Below are 26,697 nucleotides of genomic sequence, written 5' to 3'. Positions count from 1 at the left end.
CCTGGCAGAATTTATGATTTCTTGGCCATTTTTCAGAGAATATGGATAACACAAAATTGTTTCTTTCACTCATGGTTAGTGTTTGGCTGAAGCCATTTATTATCAATTAACTGTGTTTACTCTTTTTTAGATCATAATGACAACAAACTACCAAAATGACCCTGATCAAAAGTTTACATACCCTGGTGATTTTGGCCTGATAACATGCACACAAGTTGACACAAAGGGGTTTGAATGGCTATTAAAGGGAACCCTCCTCCCCTGTGATCTGTTTGTAATTAGTGTGGGTGTGTATAAAAGGTCAGTGAGTTTCTGGACTCCTGACAGACTCTTGTATCTTTTATCCAGTGCTGCTCTGACGTTTCTGGATTCTGAGTCATGGGGAAAGCAAAAGAATTGTCAAAGGATCTGCGGGAAAAGGTAGTTTGAATTGTAAAAAACAGGAAAGGGATATAAAAAGATATCCAAGGAATTGAGAATGCCAATCGGCAGTGTTCAAACTCTAATCAAGAAGTGGAAAATGAGGGGTTCTATGGAAACCAAACCACGGTCATGTAGAACAAGAAAGCCATTACTACACAAATGTCACAAAGTATCCCACTTACAATACGCCAAACAGCACAGAGACAAACCTCAAACCTTCCCGCACAAAGTCATTTGGAGTGATGAGACCAGAATTGAGCTTTTAGGCCACAACCATAAACACTATATTTGGAGAGGAGTCAACAAGGCCTATTATGAAAAGTCCACCATCCCTACTGTGAAACACGGAGGTGGATCGCTGATGTTTTGGGGATGTGTGAGCTGCAAAGGCACAGGAAATTGGGTCAAAATTGTTGACAAGGGGGCGTGTTCAAGATGGCCACCGGAGAAGACATGTGTCATGAGAGGGTTTACCTGTTGGTGGCGCTATCGGTCTCTTGGATCGCAGTACCAGTGTCCATCAGCAGGTGTCTTCCAACACCTAGGACCTGCAGTAAGAGGTCTCTCCTGCTGGTGGCACTGTTGCATCCTTGGGCCGTAGTACCGGTGTCAACCAGCGGGTGCACTCTGGCAGTGTGGAGCAAACAGCACACACTGCGCTCAGCTGTGACATGAGGTCAATTACCACAGCCTTATAAATACCCGGCAAGCCCTCATAGGCTTGCCTTGGTATCTTTCTCCCTGTGCCTTGACCTTGCTGCCTTATCCTGATAGTGAACCTGTTCTGTCCTGCTCTGCTCTGATCCGATCCGATCCCTATCCCAGGCTCATCCTGCTCGTGTCCCTCCTGATTCCCTTGGATCCCTACCCTGCAGCTTTACCATCCATCCTCTCCCCTTCCTGCTGGTTTCCCGTCCTTACCCATCTGCTGACCTCCTGTGTATGACCTTGGCCTGGCTTTGTTTACGATTACGGTATCTCCATTTACTTGTATATTTTGTTGTTTGTAGTGGGTTTGTTGTGTTGGTTTTGCACTGTTTATATTCCTTTTACTTTTCACTTGTTTAATAAACACCATTATTTCACTTACATGTGTTTCTGGTCTCCTCTGTGCAGTCCACACAGTCTGGTCAATTAGATTCTCTGACAACATGCCTTGAGAGAGCTCTGAGCCCTTGTCCAGATTACTATCCTTTTCCCTGCAGACCACTACCTGAATCCTGACCTAAATGGGGGAAACTATGCTCTGGACTGGTATGTCCAAGGGGAGAACTGCTACAGCGTCCCGCAAGACACATACCACCCCTAAAACAGCCCCCACAGCACGGCCTTCTCCCGCCAAAGCAGTCAATATGGCGTTCCAGATGGAGGACACTGATCCGGAGGTGAGGGAGCAGACTAACTTTGACGCTCTGATGCAGGCCATAACTACTTGCCAGACTACCCTAACAGGGAAAATTTGAGACTATGCAACTAGATATCAGTCTAATCAAAAGGGATATGGACTGTTTTCGCACATGGCTGACTGAGAGGCGCGTGGGGAGGCGGAGGACACACTGCAGGCACATGGAGTCTTACTCCGCACGCTGCAGACCTAGATGAAGACTCTGCAGGCACGTGCGGAGGATGCCAAAAACCGGAATCACAGAAATAACCTCCGTATAGTGGGGCTGCCGGAGGGAGCGGAAGGCAATGACTCCACAGCATTCACGAAACGCCTGCTGTGTACCCTCCTCCCGAGAGCCCAATTCTCTTACTTTTTTGTAGTGAAATGGGCACACAGGATGCCTGCTACCCGGGGAGTCCCGGGAGCTCCTCCACGTACTTTTATTCTCAAACTCCTGAACTTCAGTGATCGCGATCTGGTCCTGAGGGAAGCAAGGAAGATTGCAATACTCCGTCATGAGGGAGCGGAGCTTATGATATTCCCCGACTATTCGGTCGACACTCAAAAGCTGTGGCGATCCTTTGATCAGGTTAAACTCGACCTTTGCAATCGCAAGATTAAATACAGCATGCTGTTCCCTGCTCGATTGAGAGTCCAGGACGGGAAGACGGTTCATTCCTTTACCCTCCCTGAAGATGCGTTCCAATGGCTGGAGACACTCCCGAGAGGAGGACCCTGCTGGCACTATGGCCCCCTCTTTTTGTTATGCTCAGACATCCCTCAACTACATACAACATGACCTGTGCACTGTCCCATCAGCTCCTCTGTTCACCCGGCCTTAATCACTGGCCCTGACTTTTTTTTTTATAGGAGCTTCTACTATGTATGAGACATTGTTGTTTGGGGGGGCCTACTTATGGTACTGTGTTGGAGTGATCTCCCTGCACCTACAAGCATTACTGACAGAAGGGGGTACGGTTTTAAGTTGGCAACTAGTTTAAGGGTACTACCCCCGGAACACTCCGGGCGAACCATTGATCTGCAGGGATCGTTTATCCTATTTTTCCATTAACTGGGCTCTCCGAGTACAAACTGTGACTGTCGTGGTTATGCAATAGAGTTTGTCGATCAGCATACCTGTTTCCATGTGTTCATCTCTAGAGACCAGCTGACCCTCACCTGACTGCTTTTGTAACCTCTCCTCTAAGCATGGCCCCACCCCAGGCCCTATTAGGGAACCCTATATTAACCTGTGCACTGCAAGCCAGCAGTGCTGATCAACCATTGTGTGTTAGCCTCTGTGTGTACTTCCTGTGTTTCCTACATCTGATTCCTGTTACCGACTTTGGCCTGTTCTTAACTATTCCTGTCTGCTCGTGACCCTGACCTTTGGCATGTTCCCGACCATCCCTGTTTGCCTGTGACCCTGAACCTTGGCGTGTACTCTGTTGTCCTTGTCTGCTTGTGGCCCCGACCTTGGCTTGTCCCTTACTTTCCTTGTTGTTCCAGCCTGCTGCCTCCTTCCTCTTCTCCTGTAGTCTACCGTGAGCTGTGAGACCCTGGGGGCGGCGACCTGGAGCCAGACTGCAGCTCAGTCCATCCTCACCACTAGAGGCTCTGGTGAACACCTGCTGGCTCTTAGACTCCGCGCCCTGGGGAATCTATGCTCTAGCTCCCAGTGGGATCTGTGTCAGTGATCCAGTAGACTTGCTTCCAGAACCTCCCAGGGTTCAATCCGCAGCAGTCAGCCGTAGGGTCCACTACCTCGTGGTGTGCATCTGTCACCTAGCCCCAAGGTGACCTGACAGTGATGCTCTGGTGCTCCACTGTTCACGTGCCCCATGGGCAGTTGTCAAAAAATGTTTTGGGAGGAAGGCACCCCACATATTGGGGGAGGTGCAGGGTGGGGGGTTGGGGACAATACTGGAGTGAATGTTCATACTCCATGTTTTTCCACTGTTTGGTTTTTTTTTGTTTCCTTTTTTTTTTTTTTTTCTGATCTTACCGTGTGTAATGCTAATTTCCCTCCACTAGAGGGAGTGGGTAACACATAAATGTGCATGTGTGAGAATGACCTTTGCTATGTCTTGATATACTATGGTGGATATTTGTACTTTTGAGGCTCATCCGGTGCTCTCGGGTATTCACTAAAATAAGTGAATGACTCCCCTTAAGGTTCTGTCTTGGAACGTTTGTGGTTTGAACTCCCAAGATAAAATGATCCCTTGTATTTAACTGCATAAAAAAAATACAGCCCCCACATCTGCATATTGCAGGAGACGCAGTTAACAGGGAGCAGGACGCTGGCTCTTAAAAAGCCATGGGTGGGTTCCTATTACCATTCCACCTATTCTAGAGGAGTCTGTGTCCTGATCCACAAGTCTCTCCCTTTTACTCTCCTAGATCTACATTTAGACTCAGAGGGGAGCTATGTTGCTCTCCATACAATGTGTGACAGGCTTGAGATGGTCATCGTTGGGATATACAACCCCCCTCCGGCCTCCCTTAATATCCTCCATAAGCTAACCCCAATATTGGCTCAATATCCAGCTGCTGCTATTCTGCTAGCGGGGGACTTTAATATGCCCCCAAATCCTAGCTTAGATAAGCTTAACCCTGACTTGGCCTCTGACTCCCCACTGTCCCGATGGACAGATGAATATGGCCTCAGCGATGTGTGGAGGTGGCGGTACCCCAGGGAAAGGCAATATACCTGTCACTCGGCCACATAGGCCTCCTTCTCTAGGATAGATTTGTTCAATGCCAGTGGCCCCCTACTCTCCCACACCCGGGAGGTCAAAATCTTGCCCCGTGGTATTTCGGATCACGCCCCCCTGCTACTACACAACTTACCACAGACTCGCCGGCTGGCGTTAGCCTATGGTGGCTCTGGGGTTTCTGGATAACTGATGAGCATGTTGCCCCTGAGATTGTGGGGTAGATGGGCACCTACTGGTCACACAACAGGGGAACGCCCCCCCCCCACCACCACCAACGGTATGGGACGCCTATAAGGCCTACACACGCACACAATACCGTACAATCATTAGTAAGGTTAGGAAGAACAACAGGCTTGCATTGGAGGAAGCTGAGAGACGGGCCCAATCTCTGGAAGCTAATTATGTGATCACCAAAGATGCAGGGACATATGCAGCCATGCTAACGCTACAAAAATAAATCTCAGTGCTAAGAATTACCTCAACACGGAAGCTCCTGTTGTCACAGAGGATATTTGTACAAGGGGAAAGTTCAGGTAGACTATTGGCGTGGCTAGCTAGGGAACGCTTCACCATAGCTCACATTGCTAACATTAAGGATGACCAGGGACACATACAATCTGACCCACTATTAATGCCAGATTTGCACACTACTATGAACAACTGGACACGTCCAGAGCGGACTTTACACCAGCCTCTTTGCAGGACTTCCTGGCCCAGATAGAGTTCCCTACCCTCTCGGACGAGGAGCATATTAGATTAGATGACCCAATCACCCTTTAAGAAGTACAGCTAGCATTTGCTTCACTCCAACCTGCAAAGACCCCAGGCCCAGATGGAATACCGGCAGAATTCTATAAGGCCACTAGTGAACTCATTGCCCTGCAGTTTCATGAACTCCTACTGCCTATGCTGGAGGAGCATTGCCTCCCACCATCCATGTCAGAGGCAGTGATAGTGGTGATCCCTAAACCGAACAAGGACCCTGAGCTCTGTGTATCTTACCGCCAAATCTCACTTCTTAATGTTGATGCCAAGATAATTACCAAGATTTTGGCAAACCGTCTTAACTTGGTCATCCTTTCCCTGGTTCATGGAGACCAAATGGGCTTCATACCAGACAAAGGCACAGACATAAAATTTACGTTGGCTGTACGCAAACCTATCCCATGCAGTAGCCACAGGGTCTCGGGGGTTGTGGCCTCTTTAGATGCCGAAAAGGCTTTTGACTCGGTTGAGTGGGAGTTTCTTTGACAAGTCCTAGAGAAGTTTAACTTCGGTCCTAAATTTATTTAATGGATAAAGTTGATGTACAAAAACCCCTCAGCTAGAGTCAGAACAAATGGTACCCTCTCACCCCCCTTCTATCTATACAGAGGAACTAGACAGGGCTGTCCCCGGGACTATTTGCTCTGGCCATCAAACAACTAGCCCTCCTAATTAGGTCCTCTGCGGCGAGGGAGGGGATAACGGTGGGCACGCTGACGGAGAAGATCTCCTTATACACGGACCATGCTCTCCTCTATTTCCCGGACGCCTTGACCTCCCTTCAGGAGGCCCTGTGGGTGATTGACCTGTACGGGTCCTTCTGGGGGAGTCCATATTAACTGGACCAAATCCCTGCTTTTCCCAATATCCCAATAGCCTCTTAAACCGCCACCTCACATACCCCTAACGTCTGCTACTAAATTTAGATACTTAGGCATTGAAATACAGATATCTCCTCCTATCTGACAGATAATGTGATCCTTCAACAACTCACATGTAGATACCTGGCTTGGAAAACCTACCCCTGACACCGGTGGGGAGGATCAATCTCCTTAAAATGACATTTCTCCCCAAAATTCTGTATGTATTTAGAAACATAATGGTTCACACAATCACGACATAACCCATCAGCTATCCTAGAGGCAGCCATCCTGGGGTCCTACTCGGCACTGAGCAAGCTAGTGTTTAGGGGTCCAAAAGCACACGTAGCAATGACCACTCCAATGTGCACCACGACCAGGGTATGGGAAAAAATGACTGCTAAACTTAACCCGCCTAACACTCTTTTCTTATACTCCGCTCTGGGGCAATCCTAGGCTACACCATCTCCTATATATCCCAGACCCAGCAGTCTGGGTTAGATATGACCTAAAATTTATGCAACAAATCATGCCGGACTGTAGACTTCTCTCTTATGACGACCTAAAAAACACCTTCCAACTCCCAACAAGAATGTTCTTCGCTACCTGCAACTGCGACATGCGATACAAGCCCAATTCCCCACTGAAATCCATCTGCAGTCACATGTTGTGGAGCATTTTCTTATCTCCAGCAGAGCCAACCGCATCCTCTCCTCCTTGTACCTTCGTATATCCTGTGAGGATGATGGCAGAGGGACCCAACTCTTTCTCAAATGGAAGGTGGATTTACCTTCTCTTGCGGATGATGATTGGGAAGAAGGGATCCAACAATATATTCTCCTAATGATATCAGCTGGGGACAGATACATCCAATCTAAAATTCCTTCATAGAGCATTCCTACACCCCCCAAAAGAATATACCCAGCTAACACTGATAGGTGCCCTAAGTGCACCACTGAACTGGGCACATTCTTCCATGTGGTGTGGTCTTGCCCCCTTATCAGACCGTTCTGGTGGGAGATGGTCCAAAGCATCAACTCCGTAGGCAGCCTAAACATAGGTACTCGACCCCCGTATCCTCCTCCTAGGCATCTGTGACACCGTCACCACAAACACACAAAATACTATTCATTTTCTATGCCAGAAAGGTCATCTTAACTAAATGGAAGCAGCCTGAGCCCCCTACAGTTGCACAGTGGAGAGCTTTAATTGACTCCACCCTCCCTCCATACAAGCTGACATATATGAGCTGTAAATGCCCTAAAAAGTTTGAGAAAATATGGGGCGCCTGGGCCTAAAGCTAAAACCATCCTAATATGAGCAAAGACCCCACCATGTCCTAGACCAGCCATGGAGCTGTCTCTACATGGGCCTCACCCCCCCCCATCAAAGGAATCCCCGTGCCCCTTGAATTTTTCACAAATTATAAGAATAAAAAAAAAATATTCTCTGTGACTTACCCATTTTTAGCTGTGAAAATCATCCATTCTTCTATACATAATCTACAACAAAACATAACACATTAGTATAACAAATGGAAGGTAATTGAACATTTACAAAAGCATTTAAAGTGTTTTTTTATATATATATATATATATATATATATATATATATATATATATATATATATATATATATATACATACACACAGTATCTGACAAAAGTAAGTACACCCCTCAGTGACATTTGTGTAAGGGCTCTTTCACACGGGGCAGATCAGTGATGATCCGCCCCGTGAACACCCGCTGGCTCAGCGGGGATCGCTCCGCCGATCCCCGCTGAGCAGAAAGATGACAGGTCCATCGCTGCACGCTGTGCAGCTACGGACCTGTCAGAGCGCCGCTCTCCCCTATGGGGGATCGGATGATGACGGACCGTAGTGTCCGTCGTCACCCGATCCGATCCGAAAACGGATGGAAAAGTAGGTTTTTCCTCCGTTACACTTTTCGGATCGGAGCGGCGTCGGATGTCAGCGGACATGTCACCGCTGACATCCGACGCTCCATAGGGATACATGTATGTCCGTTTTTCATCCGAAAACGGAAGGATGAAAAACGGACATACGGATCCCCCGTGTGAAAGAGCCCTAAATCTTTTCTTCTCTCTTTTCATGTGACAACACTAAAGAAATGACACTTGTCTACAATGTAAAGTAGTGAGTGTACAGCTTGTATAACAGTGTAAATTTACTGTCCCCTCAAAATAACTCAACACACAGCCATTAATGTCTAAACCGCTGGCAACAAAAGTCAGTACACCCCTAAGTGAAAATCTCCAAATTGGGCCCAATTAGCCATTTTCTGCCCCCGGTGTCATGTGACTCGTTAGTGTTACAAGGTCTCAGGTGTGCTGCCAGCATTGCTGCAGAGGTTGTAGGGGTGGGGGGGTCAGCCTGTCAGTGCTCAGACCATACGCCGCACACTGCATCAAATTGGTCTGCATGGCTGTCATCCCAGAAGGAAGCCTCTTCTAAAGATGATGTACAAGAAAGACCGCAAACAGTTTGCTGAAGACAAGCAGACTAAGGACATGGATTACTGGAACCATGTCCTGTGGTCTGATGAGACCAAGATAAATTATTTGGTTCAGATGGTGACAAGCGTGTGTGGGGGCAACCAGGTGAGGAGGACAAAGACAAGTGTGTCTTGTCTACAGTCAAGCATGGTGGTGGGAGTGTCATGGTCTGGGGCTGCATGAGAGCTGCCGGCACTGGGGGGCTACAGATCATTGAGGGAACCATGAATGCCAACATGTACTGTGATATACTGAAGAAGAGCATGATCCCCTCCCTTCAGAGACTGGACCGCAGGGCAGTATTCCAACATGATAACCACCCCAAACACACCTCCAAGACCACCACTGCCTTGCTAAAGAAGCTGAGGGTAAAGGTGATGGACTGGCCAAGCATGTCTCCAGACCTAAACCCTATTGATCATCTGTGGGACAGCCTCAAACGGAAGGTGGAGGAGCGCAAGGTCTCTAACATCCACCAGCTCTGTGATGTCATCATGGAGGAGTAGAAGAGGACTCCAGTGACAACCTGTGAAGCTCTGGTGACCTCCATGTCCAAGAGGGTTAAGGCAGTGCTGGAAAATAATGGTGGCCACACAAAATATTGACACTTTGGGCCCAATTTGGACATTTTCACTTAGGGGTGTCCTGACTTTTGTTGCCAGCGGTTTAGACATTAATGGCTGTGTGTTGAGTTATTTTGAGGGGACAGTAAATTTACACTGTTATACAAGCTGTACACTCACTACTTTACATTGTAGACAAGTGTCATTTCTTCAGTGTTGTCACATGAAAAGATAGAAGAAAAGATTTACACAAATATGAGGGGTCCTTTCACTTTTGTGAGATACTGTACATATACATATATATATATATAGGAAGGCCGGTTTACCGGCCTGAAATTATGGGAGGAGCCCGGAGGGTATATAGCCAGACCATCCACAATGGTCTGTGTCAGTTCCAGTGCGCGGTAGCTCACATCACAGGGCTGACTCTTCCCAGCTCACCTCATGTTGGGCAGTCTGTGCATTCAATCGCAGGTGCACTCCGGCTTTTCATTCGTGGTCTTCGTCGGCGGTTCCCACTCACGGTCGCAGGTAGTATCCAAACTTTCGTGTCATGTGCAAAATCTTGCGGTTTATTATGCTTCTTATCCTGCACCCCTTTTGTTGAAAAAACCTGCCCCGGAGTTGTTGTCGCTCATGTCCCGACATCATTCGGCACAGGCATAGTACATTCGTAAAGTTCCTTCTGACAAATATACGATTCATTCGTAGACCCAAGCCTCCAGTCACTGTCGGTCGTTCTCAATATCACTCGCAATAGGCTTCACTGGTCAAAAAATTCATGCTCCATGGGGTTGCCATCTCATTCATTAGGAGATCAGCATATATCGTTTGTATAGGTTTCTGTGGCTGATTGAGGTGTGGTTGAGCCCACCTGGTGCCTTCTCTGCACTGGATTAGCCTGGGGGGGATGGGTGGTTGGTCGGTGTTCAGTTTCACAGTAAGGGATGGCATACACTCTACAACCAATTTGTATCAGATACTCCTTACTACCGATTTATATCGGATTAATTTAATATGTTTTACAAACTGATTCATATCAGATGCATTGCAGAGGCCGACTCTACCAACTCACTGCGTGTCCTTCGAGATTGGTCGTAGGTTTTTATCAATTGTCCCACACTCACTGTCGCAGGTAGTGCTTTCCTGCTACCGAACCGTTACTTTATGTTCCCCTTCGTAAACCACCTACAACTTCGTAGGTCTTACTCGGTTATTCGCACACATCCGTACTTACTGCCTTTCTCCGTTCCTCATTCGAGCCCCTTACGTCCACAACCAATCTGAATCTAGTCGCATAATCAGCGCAAAGATTCGGATCCTCTGCAAAACGAACTCCACCAACCGATCCGAGTCCAGTCGCAGCACCAGCTTAAAGATTCGGATCCTTGGCAATACAAACATCACCAACCGATCCAAGTCCAGTCGCAGCACCGGCTTAAAGATTCGGATCCTTGGCAATACAAACATCACCAACCGATCCAAGTCCAGTCGCAACACCGGCTCAATGATTCGGATCCTCAGCATACACAAGCAACTCACCAACAGCGTGCTTCTTTCATCCCACCGATCCGAGTCCAGTCGCAAAACAGCGGCTCTGCGATTCGGATCTTCAGCATACAAACACTCACCAGCAGTGTGCTTCTTTCATCCCACCGATCTGAGTCCAGTTGCAAAAGCGACTCAATGCTTCAAATCTTTAGCATACACAAGCACTCACCAGCAGTGTGCTTCTTTCATCCCACCGATCCGAGTCCAATCGCAAACAGCGGCTCTGTGATTCGGATCTTCAGCATACAAGCACTCACCAACAGCGTGCTTCTTTCATCCCACCGATCCGAGTCCAGTCGCAAACAGCGGCTCTGCGATTCGGATCTTCAGCATACAAGCACTCACCAGCAGTGTGCTTCTTTCATCCGACCGATCTGAGTCCAGTCGCAAAAGCGACTCAATGCTTCAAATCTTTAGCATACACAAGCACTCACCAACAGTGTGCTTCTTTCATCCCACCGATTCGAGTCCAGTCGCAAACAGCGGCTCTGCGATTCGGATCTTCAGCATACAAGCACTCACCAACAGCGTGCTTCTTTCATCCCACCGATTCGAGTCCAGTCGCAAACAGCGGCTCTGCGATTCGGATCTTCAGCATACAAGCACTCACCAACAGCGTGCTTCTTTCATCCCACCGATCCGAGTCCAGTCGCAAACAGCGGCTCTGCGATTCGGATCTTCAGCATACAAGCACTCACCAACAGCGTGCTTCTTTCATTCAAACCAATCCCAGCCCAGTCGCATACCGGCTCAGTGATCCAAGACCCCCGGCACAGCAAAAAACCCCACCGCACATTCCAAAAAAACAAAAAAAAACTCTTTTACTTTGTAAATCACCGCAAACATTTACGAAATGGCTTCATACAGCCATTCATCTTTCGTAGCAACACGGCTACTCATCGATTTCTCCAACCCTTCCCCCTTTCAGGTCAGTAGAGTTCTTCAGTTGATCCATCCTGCAACAGGTGTGGACAGTATCTTCCTCAGCTTCCCGGTCGACCCAAGTCTCGACCTCAAAAAACTAAAACTCCACTACTAGGACTTCAAGGCAGCGGACACCATGTCGCAGGCCAGCAGCGAGGACCTCGCCTCCACCCCGTCGTCACCTGGGGCAGACTCAGCAAACGACGACTTACAGTCTCTCAGAGCTTGGACCATCCCCAAGCTTACAGCTGAACTACGGCGCAGGGGAATACCTTTTCCTCCGCCAGCGGCAGCCCAATCGGGCACCCAGGCATCACTACAGTCTATCTCATCAGCAATCACTCAGCTGCACTCCTTGGTGACCACACTATCGGCAGCAGTCACTGATGTCCAGACAAGAGTGGGAACCCTGGAGGTACAGCAAGCTGCACCCTCACCATCTACAGTAACCACCGCCACCCCCATGCCTCTCCTTACAGGTACGCCCGACATCTATACCTACGTCCTCCCCGCACATCTCGTCCCAGCAGGCATCAGGAAGGACATCATGGATGGGAAGGACATTAACTTGGCATCCCTCCTCATCCCAGTACACGACCCAGCCGAAAACAAGTCCTATGCGTGGGGAGACGTTTCCGTCGTCCTAAAGGCCAAAGACCATAGGCTTACCCGCAAACTCAATATTGCGGAGTTCGTACTAGCATTTGGCATGTTCAGAGACGTGCTATGCACGGTCAACCCCAACAGGAGAGAGGAGCTGGACCTATACCTACACGCAATAGTAGATCTAGGTTATAAATATGGGGGATGCTCCTTTTATGACTATCACAGGTCATTTTCAGCAAAAGCAGCAGCTAGACTTTCCCAGTTTCAAGTAAAAACCAACTGGAGTACCATCGATACAGAGCTGTTCTGTCGCCATTTCGCTGGCCTACGTTCCCCACTCTGTACCAACTGCCAGTCGTCCACCCATACGGCCAACTGGTGCTCCGAGTCAGGTGGCAGACGCCCCCCCAACCCTCCCTTCTTTCCCAGCGTCACTCGTCACTCAACGGCATTTACTCAGCCGGCTCAGGCAGACAGATTAGGACGACCCATCCAGGCACTAGGGGGAGCAACCATATGCAATAACTTCAACTTTGGGGGTTGTAACTTCCCCCACTGCAAACTACTTCATGTCTGTCTCACATGCCACAAAGCTCACCCCAGGTACGCTTGCGCTATGAAACAGCCTAAACCCGAATGACTAAGCCGAGTGCACGTCGGATGGCTCGCGTTTTACCTCGCCTCACACCCAACACCTTCACTGGCAGCCTTTCTCATCCGGGGATTCACGACAGGCTTTCACACCGGACTTATCACACTCCCAAACACAACTCACGAATGCAAAAACCTGCTGTCAGCCGCTACCGACGAGGAAACCATCACCACCCTGCTGCAAACAGAACTAGACCGGGGATACATAATCGGCCCCTTTACACAATCACCTTTTTCTGTATGGAGAGTCAGCCCTATCGGCCTTGTGAAGGGCAAGTTTTCAAATAAACTTCGTTTAGTTTATGATTTGTCCGCGCCTCATTGTTCCCATATACCCAGTTTAAATTCCCTAATACCTTCAGAAGAGTTTACACTTAAATATTCAACGGTAGACTCAGCTATTCAATCCATCATTCTCGCAGGAGCAGGCGCCTGGTTGTCTAAAGCAGACATCTCGGACGCATTCAAATTGTTGCCAATTGATCCGTGCCTATGGCGGTGGCACGGAATCAAATGGAAAGGTCTATACTATTTCGCCACCAAGTTAACGTTCGGCTCCAAAAGCAGCCCGTGGCTATTCGACACTTTCGCTCAGTCTCTTTCCTGGATTCTCTCACAACATGCGTCCTGTCAGAAAGTGATCCACTACTTAGACGACTTCCTACTCATAGAGAAACCCAACGAGCCCCCAGTTGATCTAAACAGCCTCAGAACAATCTTTCATAATCTTAACGTACCTTTAGCGGATAAGAAGGTAGAAGGCCCGGCACAGATCGTCACCTTCTCGGGTATCATACTCAACACTCACACCATGCAAGCTAGTCTGCCTCCCGACAAATTGACCCGCATCAGGACAGTCATCCACACATTTACTAATACGCAAGGCTGCACAAAAAAGCAACTGCAATCCCTCCTTGGCATGCTGAACTTTGCCATAAGGATCATCCCTCAAGGGCGATCCTTCGTCTCACGTCTCCTGGTGTTCCTTTCCCAGGTACAAGACCCCGACCTAATATTTAAACTAGACAAGGCAGCCGTAGCTGACCTAGCCAGGTGGGACGATTTTTTAATAAACTGGAACGGCATTTCGATGTTTATCCCATCAGCGTCTCCCACTTCACCCCAAATAATCACGGACGCCGCAGCCTCCACAGGTTTTGCAGCTATTTTTGGCCACCACTGGTTCGCAGCACCATGGCCGCCAGAAATACTCTCGATCCCCGGGTTCAGTCAATCCTCCTCGATGTTCGAGATTTACCCCATTGTTGCAGCAGCCCACGTCTGGGGCAACAACTGGGTAGGACAAACAGTGACATTTTCCACAGATAATCTAGCCACAGCCTCTATTATAAACAAAGGTAGCTCCAAGTCCTTGGCCATCATGTCCTTCCTACGCAGGCTGGTGCAACTCTCACTACAGCACCAATTTAATGTCCTCTGCGTTCATATCCCCGGTAAATGCAACACTTCGGCCGACGCGCTATCTCGCTTTAACTACACAACCTTCTTTTCGCAGGAACCTGGAGCCGACCCGACCATGTCTGCTATCCCACATTGGTCACAGCTAACCCTGGATTGAAGCGACATCTTCATGACGCCACTAGTCTGATTAACCAGTCACTATCTCACAATACCCTGAAAGGCTACCATGCTGCCTGGAAAAGCTATCACAGGTTTCTAGAGGCTAACCCCGGGGCTATACCAGGAGATCTCCATCATATCCTGGCCTTCATTTCATACTGCCACACTCAGCTGAAGTTATCCTACAACACTATTAGACTCTACCTAACTGGCATCCAGCATTTCACCTCTTTTCTAGATCCTAACAAACCATCTTTGTTCGCTACCCATGCGGTCAAGGCCATCCTCCGAGGCATCCACAAGCAGAAACCCCAAGTTAGCGGTAAACGCTTACCATTTACCAGTGCCATGTTTCGAGACATGTCCACCATACTCTCACGCTCACCTTTCGGTTTTTGCCCAGCTTGGTCATCCAAGCTGCCATCTACCTGGCATTTTATGGCTTTCTACGACCCAGCGAATTCACAGTCAGCAGCACCAGTCATAGGGCCTTACGCAGACGCCACCTCACGCGTCACCACAGCCACTTCACGATACACCTCGAGGTATCCAAAACACAACAGTCCGGTCCAGGGGTTGACATCTAGCTCTTCAGAACGCACAACGCCTGGTACCCCGTAGCCATCCTAGATAGTCTATTAGCCCATTTACTTGATCCCTCGCAGGACAGCCCATTGCTGCCGTTCCCGATCAGCCCGCTTAGTACCAACCAGTTCACTACTCACGTCAGGATCCTTCTGCGCAACTTAGGCCTTGACCCCAACCGTTATTCTGGACATTCTTTCCGTATTGGAGCAGCATCAGCAGCCTCACGAAACGGAGTCCCGGACCACGTGATCAGGAAAATGGGAAGGTGGAAATCCACCTGCTTTGCTCGCTATATTCCCAATCCACAAGTAGAAATGTCACGAGCCTTTTGCAAGCTCGCTCTGTAAGAAGACAATAAACTTAAATAAAACATTACCTCCCTAAACCAAGTCTTTTTGCGCCCTTCTCTGGCATACCGCCCAGCAGATCTGGGTTTACCATACAGCAGGCCAGGGCACACTTCAGGTCTATTTATGTTGTTAGTCTTGTGACGTGTTTATGTGTTTCATATCTATCAGGACGGAGGGCTCCGACCATAAATAGGAAGGCCGGTTTACCGGCCTGAAATTATGGGAGGAGCCCGGAGGGTATATAGCCAGACCATCCACAATGGTCTGTGTCAGTTCCAGTGCGCGGTACCCACCCATTCCCCTTCTCAAGGCACTTCTCTTCAAACAATTTCTCTACAGAAATATCCATTACTTTCTTAAGGTATGCGCCCTTCTCTGGCATACCGCCCAGCAGATCTGGGTTTACCATACAGCAGGCCAGGGCACACTTCAGGTCTATTTATGTTGTTAGTCTTGTGACGTGTTTATGTGTTTCATATCTATCAGGACGGAGGGCTCCGACCATAAATATATATATATATCCAGAGGAAATAAATCCTCCTACATAAGTTGTACCTGTTTATCTGCAACCCTTTCTTCACTATAGCCGTCCAAAATCTAGATTTTATACAGCTTGTCTGAGATTTCAGAAAACAGGGCAGGGAGTCGAAGTAACACTCCTCCTTCACACAGGCACAGAGCTGAGGCTGTCAATCACAAGTGTGCTGGAGCCCTCTCCCCTGTTACCTTTTTTATCTCTTGTGCCAGGAAAACTTGTCAGAAGCGACTCATACTGATAGCAGAGGAAGGAAGCAGCAGATAGAAAGGACACTTAGGGGTTGATTTACTAAAGGCAAAAAGACTGTGCATTTTGGAAAGTGCAGTTGCACACGGCAAGAGCAGTTGCTCCAGAGTTTAGTAAATGAGCAGAAGCTCTGCTGACTTTCATCAACCAATCATGTGCAAGCAAAAATGCTGTTTTTTTAATTCTCCTTGCATGTAATTGGGTATTCTTTGCAAAGTGAAGCTTTACCTCATTTACTAAGCTCTGGAGCAACTGCACTTTCCAAGGTGCACACTCTATTGGCCTTTAGTAAATCAACCCCTTAGTGCTCTGGACTGAGACAAGTACACACTATAGAGGGATATGCTTTGTTCAGATTTCATTAATGGGTTGTTCCACCTAAACTCTTCTATGACTTGAATACCCCATAGCAGGTGTACAGACCTGGGAACTCTTCTCAGCAATCTCACCAGTACAGCCCTGAAAGACGCAATAAACCGGGATTGACTCTCCAGCTTCCTTCTAACCTGGAATGGTGTGCCAACAGGTTGCAGAGATAGCAGATACTACAGGGAGTGTAACTGTGAGGAGGCCATCCCTGCCTTTGTCTGTAGGAGATGTCTTCCCTCTCGTTGCAGCAATGGAAAGATCATCATCGGAATTCATCAGCTAGAGGAGACATGTTGTTTGGCAGGCTCATTACTGTGTCAATGGAATGTATGTATGGTCTGGGTCCTCGTTTATGGAAATTTGTTCGCATATTTTTAAATCCTCCTTTCCTGGCTGATCCTCACGTCAGCATGTGGTGAGTCAACTCTGCCCTTTGCCTCCTCTTAACTAGTCTATGAAGAGTGTTTATCACCCCACATAGACCTTCTGTAAAATCGCTCCGTATAGGACACCCAGGGGGGGGGAACTATGCTGACATGAGGATCAGCCAGATTACTTTGTGTCAACGTATGATGGGACATAGCTAACACACTACCAAAGAGGGAGGGAAAAGATACAAGATTGACATCTGAGTACTGCAGCAAAACAAATTGTGTATTTACAGTGCAGACCTAGAGTTCAGATACCGACAAAAACAAGGACAGCGAGGGAATGCCTATAGGGAATGATAAATACTCTTTTATAGACCTGTAGGGTCAAGGTGGCAGAGTTGACATCGGGTAGGCCAGCAAAGATAAAACCAAGATTTCTTAAAGAAATTTGTTTCTTGGAGCACAGTATGGGACACAAGATCTGTATTGTAAAAGACATTTGTAAATTCTGTATAAAACTGTATTCTATTTTGTATGCTTTGCCTACTGTATGTATTGCACTCTGCACTAATAATGTTTTGATTATGTTTACATTCTTTGAAGTTCTGGTTAGAATTAGCCTGCCTATGTTACGCCCCTTGTTACCATAAAAGTACAATTGTAATATAATATTGTGATACCTATATAATCATGTGTATAAAAACCATCAATTGTGCCAAATAAACAGAACAGTTATTGGAAAGATGCCGAGTGTATCTTTGTGTCTGTTTTGGGTCGAGCCTGCTGTTCCCATTGCGTCATTTTATCGATTAACAAGCGCTTGTTTTACCTCTTCCAAATGTGAGTGTAAATCTTTCATTTTTTAATACATTTTGTGTTGTGCGGATTCACGCTATGTGCGTTTTTTATTCCTTTTTGATCTTACACGTTTGAATCCATGAGACATTTTATATATCTTGGAGCCTCCTTTCTTGTCGACTGGTGGTCCTTGTGAGAAGATTTTTTTTTTTACCCAATTCTACCAACACCTATATCCATCTGGGCCTTATTATCTTTGGTGAAGAATCACCGACAAGTCTGTTTGATTCATAAGGCGTATGTCCTAATGAATCCACTTTTTCCGGTAAGCCTCGGTGTTATTGGTGGCGGTGCTCTATCCCCCCTCTTTTTCATGCACATTTTGCGGTGGCTTGATACTTACCATTTGGGGCGTCAAGATACATATGTTTTGGGCACTTCCATTTTCATCAAACACTTTTTTCTCACTCAGTGGACTCTTTCATTGTTCATTCATTTTTTCTATTATTGCTTTTGAGTTCATAATAAGTTGTTCACTGTATTTTATGTGTATGGTATATATTGGTTTAATCACCTGATATCACTGCAATTTATATGCATGTGATACATCGGTTTAATCACCTGTTGTCATTTTTTCAATATCACACATGTATACTGTTTGATATCTTCACAATTATTACAATTTTGATATATTTTAGATGTGTATTAGGTCATGTATGCACTTTAGACTACCCATTTAAATTTTAACTTGTCACTAGCGCTGCACCATCATTTTCCTATTTTACTTTTTGCAATTGTCATTTGCGGTGCTGGCAGCTCCCCCCCCCCCCCCCTTCTTTGGACAGCACGGTATTTAGCACGTTTTTTTCATTGTGTCGGTTTCCTACTGCACAATTTATTAATTTGGAACCACTGATCAATATGAGGATAGCAGTTGCCTATCTATACATTTTCCAGAACATGTAACATTACCAATAAAACACCAAAAAAATATCCAACTGGGGTGGGCAACTGGCCCACATAACAAATGGATCGAGATGGCTCAATAGAATAAGGAGAGCAACTTGTGGCACCTTATGCCTGAACATGTCATCTGGAGGCCTGTACATCCACCTGTAGAACTATACAAATGTGTGGACAGAAGCCCAGGCGGTAGCCTTGCAAATCTCAGAAATGGATGCCTGATGAATTTAAAGCACTAACAATTCTGGTGGAGTGTGCCTGAACAGGGAAGGGAGGAACCCTATTCTTCAATCCATAAACTCAAATGATAACTTCTATAAACTTACTAACAATGGTGGAGCGAAAATCTGGGAGACCCCTGTTGGAACCCTCAGGAAATACAAAGAGGGAATATGAGTGCATACTACATCAAGGCAGTTGGCAGAAATTAATTTTGGATGTTTCAAAGCAGGGCTCAAAGAAAGAATGACAATGTCATTGTTGAGGTGGAAGGAAGGAGGGTTTAGGCATTAAGACAACCTTGTGCAAAACTAAGAAGGGTCCCTCACAGGACAAGGCCCCTCTCTGAGATGCTCCATGCAGAGGGGATAGCAATAAGAAAGGCCACCTTGCGAATGAAGCCAGATTAAGGAAAGTTTCTAATAGGTTCACAAGACAAAGTCTGAAGAACTGAGATAACCAAATTAAGGTCCTATGGTGACACAGGAGGGTATACAGGTGTGATATATGAATGGTACACTGAACATAGACCTTAAGTAGAGATTGGGAGGCCAAGGGTTTATGAAACAGAAGTGTCAAGGATGAGATTTGTTGTTTCGTGGTACTCTAAATGAGATGCTGATTGAGCATAGGGAAAGGACAGAATATGTCACACACAGTGTTTTCTAGGATCAAAGTTATTTAGAAAGAAAATAGGCCTTCTAGGTGTTTATAGACTCTGTCAGAAGCTTATTTTCTTAGCCTTCACTGTATGCCTAGACTGTATAGAAAAATCAAGTCAGATAGGCCCCTATCTCTGAGGACTTTAACAACCATGACCTTTTGGGCCAAACAGGTGCAATGAAAATCGCCATCATTTCTTGCATCTCGATCCTTCTGAGAAACTTCAGGGGTAGAGTGGAATTTAACTGTTCCCGCCTGGTCAGTGGTGCATCCACTATAAAGGTTCAAGAGTCCCTGGACCTGATGACAAATCTGTCCAGATTGTTGGTAAATCTGGGCACTAGAAGATCCATATCTGGCGTTCCCCGCCTGTGGCAAGAGGCTTGAAAAAATTCCAGATGGAGACTCCATTCCTCCGGGACCCAGATGCTGAAGACTAAGGAAGTCCACCTGACAATAACTTTGAGTCTAAGCTACCAAGTCCATATGACCCTTTTCCCTTGCACTTCTAATCTGACATGCTTTGTGAAATGTTCTCCCCAGAGAGGTACTCCCTACCTCTGTTGATGTGCAGACGGGGGAAGTACTCTGTGTCAAGCTCTTGTAAACTAAGGTGAACCCAGGTAGTGTGGAGAAACCGCTATGCTGTGCCAATGGAGGAGAGCCAGGAGCTGCTGCCAGACAAAGTGTGCCCAGAAGGTGGAAGAGGGAGGGTGCACAGCTGTAGTAGTGAGACTGAAACATGCAGGTATAGTGAGTGCCAGGGTTTGTGAAGGAGATAAAAGGCACTCTGGGCATCAATTTTTAAAGGGCATCCACATTGTGCACACTGTTAAAAAACAGGGTTTTTAGCTCCACCCTTCATGATGGACATACCCTTACAGGGGTCTTCAGGGACAAAGCTCTGCTGCTGGCACCTCACACCCCCTGAACCAGTAAAGCACCCTGTGGTTAACTCCATGCATTGTACTATGTGCCAAGAGGAGCACCTACAGAAGGATCCAGGGTATTCCAACAACATTACAGGCCAGCCCCGCTCATTCAATCCCTAGGGGGGCTGGGGTACCATCCCCCCAAGGCTCTGTCGAGGAGTTGGCCCATCTGGAAGATGCAGTAGAAGCTGCATAGGCTATGGGGCTTTAGAAACCTTGATAAAAGAATCGCCAGCGATTAGAGAGAAACCTCCATAGGAAGAAGGTAAGCTTCTCTCAGTAGATGGAAGAGGTCAATCACCTAAGGACACTATCTGGGAGCGGGAGGGGGTATATAGCGGGGATGTCTCTGCTGGGAGTGGGAGGGGATATATAGGGTGATGTGCTTGCTGGGAGTGAGGGATATATAGGGGAATGTGCCTAGTGGGAGGGGGTATATAGGGGGATGTGCCTGCTGGGAGTGGGAGGGGGTATATAGGGGATGTGCCTGCTGGGAGTGGGGAATATATAGGGCGATGTGCCTGCTGGGAGTGGGGGATATATAGGGTGATGTGCCTGCTGGGAGTGGGTATATAGTGAAGATGTCCTTGCTTCGTGTACGAGGAGTTATATAGGGGAATGCCCCTGCTGGGTTTGGGAGGAGTTATATTGGGGAGGGTTCCTGCTGGGTTTGGGAGGAGTGATATAGGGGGATGTCCCTGCTGGGTTTGGGAGAAGTTATATAGGGGAATGCCCCTGCTGGGTTTGGGAGGAGTTATAAAGGGGAATGCCCCTGCTGGGTTTGGGAAGAGTGATATAGGGGGATGTCCCTGCCGGGTTTGTGAAGTTATATAGGGGAATGCCCTGCTGGGTGTGGGAGGAGTTTTATTAGGGAGGGTTCCTGCTGGGTTTGAGAGGGGTGATATAGGGGGATGTCCCTGCTGGGGGGGGGGTGATATAGGAGGATGTCCCTGCTGGGTGTGGGAGGTGTTATATTGGGGAGGGTTCCTGCTGGGTTTAGGAGGAGTTATATAGGGGAATGCCCCTGCTGGGTTTGGGAGGGGTGATATAGGGGGATGCCTCTGCTGGGTGTGGGAGGAGTTATATTGGGGCGGGTTCCTGCTGGGTTTTGGAGGGGTGATATAGGGAGATGTCCCTGCTGGTTATGGGAGGTCAAACAAATATAAAGGGATTTCCAAGCTCCCACTTACCACCCAGCCAGCGACCAACCAAACTGACCCATCTAACCCACAATGTGACCCTGTACCTTTTAAGGAGGGTTGGCTCTTTCCAGGCTCACCTGCCCCCTACCTATCCATTATAAATGCATGTGCTTCCAAGATGGAGACTTTCAGTAGTTAGGGACTGCAGGAAACGGAGTGCCTTGGTGGGGCCTGCAGCTTACGTATGTATTTGCAAATGTATAAAACTAAACCCCTGTTCTTAACGCATATTGTTAAACGGGTCAATATGGTTGGTTGCTGGCTGGTTGGTAAGTTTGAGCTTGGAAATCCCTTTATATTTGTGTGACATAAGTTGCCATTCCAGTGCTCCTTGCTACAAAGAACGGTCATAGGTGGGGGCAGTGGCCACCTTTTTGTACCTGGTTATGGGAGGTGTCATGTAGGGAGATGTCCCTGCTGGTTACGGGAGGTTTCATGTAGGGAGATGTCCCTGCTGGTTATGGGAGGTGTCATGTAGGTAGATGTCCCTGCTGGTTATGGGAGGTGTCATGTAGGGAGATGTCCCTGCTGGTTATGGGAGGTGTCATGTAGGTAGATGTCCCTGCTGGTTACGGGAGGTGTCATGTAGGGAGATGTCCCTGCTGGTTATGGGAGGTGTCATGTAGGGAGATGTCCCTGCTGGTTATGGGAGGTGTCATGTATGGAGATGTCCCTGCTGGTTATGGGAGGTTTCATGTAGGGAGATGTCCCTGCTGGGAATGGGAGAGATTATAGAAGGTGATGTCCTGGCTTGGAATATGGGAGGGGTTATAGAGGTGGGTGGTCCTTTCATCATTCTCTTTTTCCAGTGTCCATTCACCTGAAGAAAGCTACATATAACCCAATGATAATGATTATAGATCCTTTGCCCTGTACTGCATGAAAATAAGAAACAATGGTAGGGTTGTTTGTATTTTCTGGTGTATCTACTCATGGTATTGTTCCTCAACCTGCAGGACATCATGGGACTGGAGGAAGTGGCTCCATGTTGGGATGGGTCTGATCTAGGTGCCCACCAGAGGTGTAGATTGGATGTGAGGAGTGCAGGTAAGAAACCAGTACAATTCTAGGAGATACGAGATAGGACAATGTGTTATATGAGGATCATGGCCTTCTCTGATCACCATATCTTCCAGAAGATTGAACGCATTTTTATGAACAGAACCAGTAATGGTCGTAGCGTATTGGTCATCCTCCGCCATCGAGGAACGAACCTCGTTATTACTACCGCTGTGTACAGGACCAAATTTAGACTTTGGTTTCTCTTAGTTCTGCTAACAGAATAAATTTCATGCAGCTGAGCTGAACTCTGGTTACCTGAGGTGTGACATGGGTGTGGGGCGCTCTCCAGGAATGATAACAGTTACACTGTGTGCAGGAAAGAAAGGTGGAACCTCACCCTGAGGAGACTACGGAGGCACCCCACCCCGAGGAGAGTACGGGGGCACCTCACCCCGAGGAGAGTACGGGGGCACCTCACCCCGAGGAGACTACGGAGGCACCTTTCCCCGAGTACACTGCGGAGGCACCCCACCCCGAGGAGACTGCGAGGGCACCCCACCCCGAGGAGACTGCGAGGGCACCCCACCCCGAGGAGACTGCGAGGGCACCCCACCCCGAGGAGACTGCAAGGGCACCTCACCCAGAGGAGACTGCGAGGGCACCTTACCCCGAGGAGACTGCGAGGGCACCTTACCCCGAGGAGACTGCGAGGGCACCTTACCCCGAGGAGACTGCGGAGGCACCTTACCCCGAGGAGACTGCGGAGGCACCTTACCCCGAGGAGACTGCGGAGGCACCTTACCCCGAGGAGACTGCGGAGGCACCTTACCCCGAGGAGACTGCGGAGGCACCTTACCCCGAGGAGACTGCGGAGGCACCTTACCCCGAGGAGACTGCGGAGGCACCTTACCCCGAGGAGACTGCGGAGGCACCTTACCCCGAGGAGACTGCGGAGGCACCTTACCCCGAGGAGACTGCGGAGGCACCTTACCCCGAGGAGACTGCGGAGGCACCTCACCCCGAGGAGACTGCGGAGGCACCTCACCCCGAGGAGACTGCGGAGGCACCTCACCCCGAGGAGACTGTGAGGGCACCTCACCCCGAGGAGACTGCGGAGGCACCTCACCCCGAGGAGACTGCGGAGGCACCTCACCCCGAGGAGACTGCGGAGGCACCTCACCCCGAGGAGACTGCGGAGGCACCTCACCCCGAGGAGACTGCGGAGGCACCTCACCCCGAGGAGACTGCGGAGGCACCTCACCCCGAGGAGACTGCGGAGGCACCTCACCCCGAGGAGACTGCGGAGGCACCTCACCCCAAGGAGACCACAGGGGCACCTCACCCCATAATACAGCCCCCAATATACATGGCAGCCAAATGTCCTTTCTGCAAACACAAGCCCCCCAACTTATCTTATTGTAGTGCACCCCAAAGCTGGACCATTGTCACTCCAATTATGATACTACAAACACATATTGATTATTCCATCACTGACCTCTCTACAGATCTGCAGAACATCCCTCCCTCCCCTCCCCCTCCTGACAGATTCATATTGATATATTCTGCAGATTATCCCATCACTGACCTCTCTACAGATCTGCAGAACATCGCTCCCTCCCCTCCCCCTCCTGACAGATCCATATTGATCTATTCTGCAGAACATCGCTCCCTCCCCTCCCCCCTCCTGACAGATCCATATTGATCTATTCTGCAGATTATTCCATCACTGACCTCTCTACAGATCTGCAGAACATCGCTCCCTCCCCTCCCCCTCCTGACAGATCCATATTGATCTATTCTGCAGAACATCGCTCCCTCCCCTCCCCCTCCTGACAGATCCATATTGATCTATTCTGCAGAACATCGCTCCCTCCCCCTCCTGACAGATTCATATTGATATATTCTGCAGAACATCGCTCCCTCCCCTCCCCCTCCTGACAGATCCATATTGATCTATTCTGCAGATTATCCCATCACTGACCTCTCCCCCCCCTGCGAATTCTGCAGAACATCGCTCCCCCATACATTATTATTCTGTACGGGTGACTTACCATGCACAGAGTTGCTCTCATCTCTCTGGTATTTCTGATCTCGGTTGGTGTTTTGTTCTCTTAGTTTCGTTTTCTCAGCCTGAGCGGACAGAGAAGGGGGGAGGGGAGTATAGGATATGGGAGGGGAGTGATAGAACAGCTCCATGTTTTCCCTGTAGATCAGCGACAAGCTGTGCGTTCTATCTATCTATATATATGTGTGTGTATAGAAATCTCCATTCTGTGTGTATTGATCATGGGTCACATATCCTCACATTCCTCCCGCCTGTGTACTGCCCTACAATTCTAATATTAACCTCTTCACCTCCGGAAGATTTACCCCCCTTAATGACCAGGCCATTTTTTGTGATACGGCACTGCGTTACTTTAAGTGACAATTGCGCGGTCATGTCACGCTCTACACAAATATCATTGAAGTCATTTTTCCCACAAATATAACTTTTTGCGCTATATACAAAAAAAGAGCGACAATTTTGAATAAAAAAACAGTAATAACATCCAATAAAAAAAATGTAAAAAATCAAATTTCTTCATCAGTTTATTCCAATCTGTATTCTGCTCCATAAATCCTAATAAGTGTATATTGATTGGTTTGCACAAATGTTATCGCATCTACAAACTGGGATTTTTTTTTACCAGTAATGGTGGCGATTTGTGACTTATAGCGGGACTGCGATATTGCGGCAGACGATCAGACACTAACACTTTTGACACTTTTTGGGGACTAGTAAATAAAAAACCAGTGATCAGAGCTAAAAATATGCACTGACACTGGAAGGGAAGGGGTTAACGGGCGATCAAAGGGTTAAATGTGTGCTTAGCCAGTGTTTTCTTACTGTGGGGGAGGGGCTTGTACTAGGGGAAGAGATAGAATTTTTTTCCCGGTGTTCTGTCAGAACCGGTGACCCGTCCGATTAGGTAACGGAAGCGACGTCCCGTCAGCTGAATACTTACTGGGTTTCCTAATGTTACAGAACACCTGCAGTCAGAAGGCAGCAGCGGACATCTTGCTACACCCAGCATGTCACAGCTTTGTCTGGAGTGGAATTCCACAGTCATTTTAGCAATAAAGTGAGTGGATATAATTAAATAAAGTATATTGATATCTGTGATCTGGTTTGGATGTTACATTTTGAAAGAAGCCGGGCACCAGCAGTAGGAAAGTGGAGGAGGCCATGTTGGTACACCCAGCAGAAGATGGCGGAGGCCATGTTGGTACACCCCCACAGTATGAAGGTGGCAAAGGCCATGTTGGTACAGCCAGCAGTAGGAAGGTTGCGGGGGGGCATTTTGGTACACCCTGCACTGCTCAGTGCTAGATCTTTAGGCTTTGAAAATGTAACATGAAAACAGCATGACAGATCTCCATATACTATATTAATTTATATCCACAGACTTTTTATTCGGTAAAAGACTGTGAAATTCAAGACATAGCTGGTCCGCTGGCACCTTTTGACTGCCGGTGTTCTGTCAGGTGAGAAAACCTGCGCATGCACAGTAAGTATACAGCTGATGGAACGTCACTTCCGTGATCTGACGGGTCACCGGTTCTGACAGAACACCGGCTTTGCAGGAATACAGGATCCATATAAAAGTGTGTATAATGCCGCGTACACACGAGCGGACTTTACGGCAGACTTTGCCCGGCGGACGGGAATTCGTCGGACAATTCGATCGTGTGTGGGTTCCAGCGGACTTTGTTTTCTCAAAAGTTGGACGGACTTAGATTTGAAGCATGTTTTAAATCAATCCGTCGAAATCGAGTCCGGTCGAAAAGTCCGCTCGTCTGTATGCTAGTTCGACTGACAAAAAAGCCACGCTAGGGCAGCTATTGGCTACTGGCTATGAACTTCCTTGTT

At 47.9% G+C, this 26,697-nt stretch overlaps 2 protein-coding genes across 2 annotated transcripts in view; one reads left to right on the top strand and one right to left on the bottom strand.

Moving 5' to 3' along the window:
• Window positions 1–24,984, bottom strand: part of LOC141113795 (sterile alpha motif domain-containing protein 9-like) — a 33,724-nt gene extending 8,740 nt beyond the window's left edge. Inside the window, exons 1-2 of the mRNA XM_073607081.1 lie at window positions 24,839–24,984; window positions 7,616–7,657 (exon numbers count right to left, since the gene is read on the bottom strand). Coding sequence (XP_073463182.1) covers window positions 7,616–7,619 — 4 coding nt within the window. The 5' untranslated portion in view covers window positions 7,620–7,657; window positions 24,839–24,984. The remainder of the gene's footprint in view (window positions 1–7,615; window positions 7,658–24,838) is intronic.
• LOC141114259 (uncharacterized) lies at window positions 11,845–17,750 on the top strand. Its single transcript, XM_073607843.1, has 2 exons — window positions 11,845–12,539; window positions 12,960–17,750. Exons 1-2 carry the CDS (start codon window positions 11,845–11,847, stop codon window positions 14,542–14,544), a joined length of 2,280 nt encoding a protein of 759 aa, XP_073463944.1. The 3' UTR covers window positions 14,545–17,750.
• Window positions 24,985–26,697: the final 1,713 nt, after the last annotated feature.

The sequence above is a fragment of the Aquarana catesbeiana genome, linkage group LG12, assembly GCF_042186555.1.
Source record: "Aquarana catesbeiana isolate 2022-GZ linkage group LG12, ASM4218655v1, whole genome shotgun sequence".
Lineage (NCBI taxonomy): Eukaryota > Metazoa > Chordata > Amphibia > Anura > Ranidae > Aquarana > Aquarana catesbeiana.
Note: the sequence above shows the minus strand (reverse complement) of the source record. Positions and strands in the feature narration are given on the sequence as shown.